Source organism: Acanthochromis polyacanthus, chromosome 11 (genome assembly GCF_021347895.1).
Source record: "Acanthochromis polyacanthus isolate Apoly-LR-REF ecotype Palm Island chromosome 11, KAUST_Apoly_ChrSc, whole genome shotgun sequence".
Classification (NCBI taxonomy): Eukaryota; Metazoa; Chordata; class Actinopteri; family Pomacentridae; genus Acanthochromis; species Acanthochromis polyacanthus.
Genome location: NC_067123.1, coordinates 4051960 through 4058218, shown reverse-complemented (window position 1 = coordinate 4058218; position 6259 = coordinate 4051960). Strand labels below are relative to the sequence as shown.

General features: G+C 41.0%; 1 protein-coding gene across 1 annotated transcript in view; it reads right to left on the bottom strand.

Moving 5' to 3' along the window:
- The window catches only part of LOC127536076 (annexin A2-like), a 16754-nt gene extending 10727 nt beyond the window's left edge, over window positions 1-6027 (bottom strand). The window contains exons 1-2 of the mRNA XM_051955496.1: window positions 5962-6027; window positions 3274-3342 (exon numbers count right to left, since the gene is read on the bottom strand). Coding sequence (XP_051811456.1) covers window positions 3274-3342; window positions 5962-6027 — 135 coding nt within the window. The remainder of the gene's footprint in view (window positions 1-3273; window positions 3343-5961) is intronic.
- Window positions 6028-6259: the final 232 nt, after the last annotated feature.

The window sequence follows — 6259 nt, the reverse complement described above, 5'->3', positions numbered from 1 at the left end:
AGGTAAAAAAGCACAAACATCTTACCATCCAGAAATGCGGCAAAGCGCCTCTCGTTCTTTCCTCCTTAGGAGATTCAGCTAAAATTGACTTAATAGCAGCAATCTACACGATCGTTGTCCTCCGTTGCCGTGTTGTTTTGATCTACTGGCGCTTGGTGTCGTCTTCACACCCGGATATCCCGCCCCTCACACGAATACTGCTGGCGTGATTGGCCCGTGCCAACTTGGCTCTGTACGAACAGTGAATGCGGGAGCGGAGCAAGATGGTTTCTTGAGAGATTGTGAACTCACAAATATCGCGAGAAATCAACTTGCTGGCAAGGTTAATCGACCCCCCCCCCAAAATCCTATTATAAGCCAATAAATCCCTTAAGAAAGGAGAAATTAATCTAGAAAACTACAGAATGCATTCAGCAACACACGAGCATCAAAAAAAATTGACTGCAGAAAAATAAAATCACAAATCTGCGATAAAACAGGCGCATCTCAGATCATGCTGCAAAAAAGGATACTTGGGAGACAATAAATGACTTTACTGTTTATTTCAAACGCGCTGCTTGATTGTCTCTGATACATGTTATGACCGTTGAAACGCTTGTGAAGTAAAATTATTATAAATTGTAACAGAGAGTAGCTCAGTTTTTCTATCAAGCATCACACAAAGCAATGATTTGTTTTAATTCACACTAGTGTGAATTTAAAAAAGTTTGCCCGTTAGTTTCAACTTTTGCAAGTGGAGGTGAAGTCTTGTAAACGGATTAATTTATTTACACGGCTGGTTTAAATGGGAAGCAGTTTAAAAGAGCTTCAGCTGTAGAAGCTGAACTAAAGAAAGATACAGAAGTAAAGAGTCAGAGCTGTTGTTGTGAAGCCATGAACTGAACTCGATTAGAAACTCTCCCTGCAGAGACGCTGATCAGAGAATCTACCACATTTCTTCTTTACCTGAAGTGTGATCTGGTTGTTTTCCACCCATCATCATTGCAGACACCAGAACAGAGGGAATCGGTAACTGAAGCCTGCAGCGTCCAGACGACTGATCAGAGGTCAGAGGTTCGTCTGAGCGTCGGACGGATGTTTCAGGAAACAGCAGACGGCTGATATCTGCAGACAGAAACGGCTTTTAGTCTGAGCAGCGGTTTGTTTTAGACACTCCAAACTGCAGAACATCACCGCTGAGATAAAGATTCAGGACAAACAGAGACACACGAGTTTAAACGTTAGCTCAAACAAACTGCTGTCATCTAAGTTAGCTTTAACTTTTCAGGTTGGATTAGATTTAACATCTGTCATAGCACAGAGAACGAGACGAGAACATGCAGTTTAGCACCGAACTAGTAGTGAAAAAGAAGCATGAAGTGCAGTGAAATGTCGAATAAGAACAGCTTTAAATGCAGCATGAATGTGTTAAATACAACAGTATAAACAACACATGAATGTATGAAAGATATATGAATATGTATTAGTAACACTGATAGTATTGCATTGTTATTATTATTAGAATAAATGGTAGAAACACAGTGATATGAACATAAAGTGTATAAACAGGACAAACAGAATAAGCTGTAGGTAACAATTAAATAAACATAAATATTGTGCTTAAATAAATGGCAATGTAAATATATAATAAGATAATATAAACTTCATTGATCCGTCAACAGGGAAATTTACATGTTACAGCAGCTAAACACAAATGAGGAAGGATCAAGACATGAAATACAAAAGGGCTAATAATGAGTAAATGTAAATACTTCGACTACAAATCCACTACTGAGGACTTATCAGGACTTCTCCATCGGAAATTATACAAGGAACAACTGATTAAACTGTGGGGGTGTTTCTGAGTCCCATCAGTTCCCACCACCCGCTACATATTTAGGTCAGGTGATTCAGTATCTGTGCATATGCATAACACACGCCTGTGCTCAGTGCAACATCATTTTGTTTGTAGGTACGTCTACGGGGAGTCCTCAGTTTACGACGTCCTCGACCTACGGCGTTTTATCGTTACGTTTGAACTTGTTTCGTGCAACTAGTTGGTGAGCAGAGCGGATGAATACGTCGTCATGTGGCGCTATAAGACGGCTTTGTTTCCATTCTCTGGTTGTACTCCGCCTTGGATAGTGCTACATTCGCTAACTTGTTGCTCTTCATTATGGCTCCCAGACATAAATCAGACTCCTGTGATGGAGTTCCGACTTACAAACTGACTTACGTCAGGCCGTAGGAACAGAACTCAGATGTAAGTTGAAGACCCCTTGTGTATTGACCCTTTTACACCTGAACTTATTTACATTGAAAACATTTTTATATGTTTTTGCTCTCCAGTAAGTGGAGATTGTAAATTTATCTAATACACACAGAACAGATATATCATAATAATAACAGGTATATATAATTAGGTCCCACTCTGACTGGTCCTACGAGAAACCAGTGCTTGCAAAAGATTCCGAGCTACGTATTGAATACACACAAACCAGCATTGGGGGAACGGATACGCTGTCTCAGCTCCAGTCTGAGTGAAGGTGGAATGATGCGAATTCACGACAATAGGCGTCAAGGGGTTAAATAGGCACATTCTATGATGTTGTGATTTCTGATCATCTATAACTAATACACAAAAGCTGCATTTCTATAAATAAATTTAAAAAATGCTGCATTTCTGACAATGCTTATTGGAGAAATGAACGTCCTTGGTGGAGTACTGTTGCTCTCTGAGAGCTTTTCTTGTTTAATACTGAGGTTAGAGGAGCTATTTTTGAGTTTTCAACCAGTCAGTCTTAATGGTTTCCATTGTTTCCAGTCTGTACGTTAATCCCAGAGACTCCTGCTTCGGCTCAGTTGCAGAAAAACTCTGTAATGATGTTTCCTAACATGCAAAACTGCATGTGGCTCCTTGGTTCCAATCAGAAGTCGCCATTTGTTCTGTTTTTCTCAGCGTGAAATGTTCGGATGATTCATCAGAGTTGGCATGAAGTCATTCTATCACCATCTGACGGGTCGCTTTCTGCTGACAGCTGGATGGACTCATTAGAGCTCAGAAGTTAGCGGGAAAAACAAGCAAACACAAAAAGCTAATTACACTCAGGATGAGGCGAGTTTCCAAACGGTGCCTCGATTGTCATTTTAGCAGTTTGAAGCAGCCAGACTCCTGCTCTCCCCGGAGCCCCGGCCTGCTGCAAACCACTGAAGGAGGCATTATGCAAATACAGTCGAATCTAATCTGCAGTTAACGGCGTCTGAGCAGATCAAAGTGGGTTTATTCCTGCAAACCTCCGGGGCAGACGGGTCAGGAAGGCCTCCGATAGCCGAGGCCAGGAGGTATTTATTAGGCTTCATTATCTGCACAAAGAGACGAGGACGGTGCAGTGAAAGTCAGCACAAAAGAAGAGCTGCACCGGGTTACGATCTGCCCACCAAGACGACGAGCCGTAAAAGCTCCATAAATCATCCATCTCTGGCCCTTATCTGGCTTCTTCTGTCTCCTCCGTCTGTGTAACAAACTGCAGGACTGAACTGTAAATCGCCACAGAGGGAATAGTGTCAGTATAAAGGCAACATTCAGAGACAAGCCCCTAATTTATTGACTTATCAGAGCTGTGGAAGAGATTATAGATAGGATGCCGGCTGACGTCTGACATCAGTCTCTGTTGCTGCGACTCTTCTGGGAGATTCTTCATCGTGGCGATGAGCAGCGCCAGATGACACATCCACAGAGTTTCATGCCAAAGAATTCACTCCGGAGAGCAGAAATGAACCGGAGGTCAAATGCAAAGAAGAAAACTAGAATTGAAATGTTTTATTTGCATGTTTGATATCTCTAAATGTAGGTCAAGTGGGTTCTTGAAGAGTTCTAAGAAGGACACGGGGCACAGTGAAGCATCGCCGCCACCTGTTGGACAGAAAAAGTAACAGCAAACAGATTTAAAACCACCGCAGCTCAGTTTTTCCAGCAAAAAAACAAGTAACAGGAGTTAAAATCTGCTGTTTTCCATCTGGTTTGGGTCACTAAAGTCTGCTAAAGTGACTAATTACTGTGATGAAGCAGTTTATGAGGGATACTGGGAGCTTTAGGGTGAAGATGTTTGGAAATCAGGGGCTTTTGTGCCGTGGAAATGAGAGAACATGCAAAAACATTTCTATATGCACTATTAGACTCCAATATTCTCGCTTTTCACTCATTCATGCACATACACAGGCCTTATATTGTGTTTTGAAGTTTTAAAATGTTTATTTCTTGGAGGAAGCAGCTTCATTATTGAGGGATTAATCGTTATATCTACACCAAAGACGGCTAGTTTTGGCTCCTGAGTTTAAAATGATTTTCAGCTCTAACTTTAGCTCTAATTCCATCCGATGAGCTGTGAGGACGGAGCTGCCATGTGTGGACTTCTTCCAAGGATGAAACTGGATAAAAGTTTGACCAAATAGAGTTGCAAATAACATCAAATGGTCTTCAACTGCATTAACTGACTTTGTGGACGGAAATAACACAAGATACAGACTTTTTGTTAACTTTACACAGGGCTCAAGTGCCTGTTTACACGTCCTGCAGACATGGAGCCATATTAGCTTTTCTTTAGAACTTCTTGTTGTTTTTGGGTAATTCTGAGAAGAAGAAAAAACAATTTGTCTCCCCCAAAACTTCCTCAAAACCAACTGGTTCTGTATCTACAGTAAATTTATTTAATGATCAAAGTTCTACCTTCATACTGTGAATATTTCCACAGTTCCAGGTCCTAGAAGTCCATAGAGGTGGGTCCAGATTTATCACTTTTCAATGGACTTTCTCCATCATTTCTGAGCCTCAGAACTTCATCAGTATGGCAGATAAGAGACATGACATTTTCAGTATGAGGGTAAACTGATCATTTAACAAAGTTACTGTAGATGAAGAACCAGATGATTCTTTGGGGTGATTTTGGTACTTTTAAGGAAGACTTTCAGTCTTTCTGTGGTGTGTTCACTTATTTTTGTGGTAATTTAGGATCACTTTGTGGTAGTTTGGACTTTTATGTAGTCATTCTTTGTGATACATTTACCTGTTTTTGTGGTGATTCTGGGTCTTTTTGTGCTGATTTTGTGTTTCTTTGCAACAATTTTGGCCCGTTTTTGGTCGATTTTGTCTTTTTTTTATGGTAATTTTCCAGCTTTTTTTTTTTGTCATTTTAGTTTCAATGTTTACCAGAACTCATATGTGTTCCTCCTCCTAAATGTCATGGTTCTATCTGCTGGACTGATGAAGTTCTGAGGCTCAGAAATGATGGAAAAAGTCCATTAAAAAGTGATAAATCTGGACCCACCTGTATGAACTTCAAGGACCTGGAACTGTGGAAATATTCACAGTATGAAGGTAGAACTCTGATCATTGATAAAGTCACTGGAGATGAAGAACCAGATGATTCTGAGACTAACTTTATTCAGATGGATGATTTTATATTGAACAAGCTTCTATGTTTAGCTGCTAAATGCTTCTTTATGTTCAAATGTACAGCTGGATTTTAGAGTAAATCAAAACAACAAAACCATAAACCCAAGAAGACTCACGAATCCACTTGTCAGTACTGAATACTTCTGTCTTTAAACAAATACGCTTTCAATTCTGGTTTGATTTCCCAGTAAAAGCACATATAACTCTGACATATGTGTATATATATATATATATCTACGAGGACTGTTCATTTCAGGGTTTCCAGCTCTGTGTTTTGCACAGAGTCCAGCTGAAGGTCGACAGACTATTAAACGTCTGTTTAGGCAGAGAGGCTGAGCTGGTCCAGGGTCGGGTGGAGGCAGAGGATTATGTTGTCACTGTTCGGTTCAGTCATGATTTATCTTCCGAACGCTCCCACTTTCACACACTCGTTTCCCCTTGGCGTCCCCAGAGAGCTGAAGGAAACAGTTTTGCAGTCGACCTCCGGGGACACAGCGGGGCGATGGAGGTGTTTATTCTGCCTGTCCGACCTCCATCAGGTCCCTGCTGACCCTCTGTGGAGCGTTGGACGCAAACCAGACGAACACCGAGGACATGAGGGCGTTTAGAGTTGATTCAGTCCATCATGACCACTAGATGGCACTAAAGTATTTACATATAAACAGAGCATATACATGCATGTAAGTGTGTTCAGTGGACTTACAGCAAGATGTCAACAGCGTGTGGAAAGTGTGCAGTTTAATTCTGGCCTTTCCTAAAATATGCCGTCCGTCAGTTTTAAATTTGCATCCGAAGGCAGACAAACACACATCCCATCAAAATGCAGAA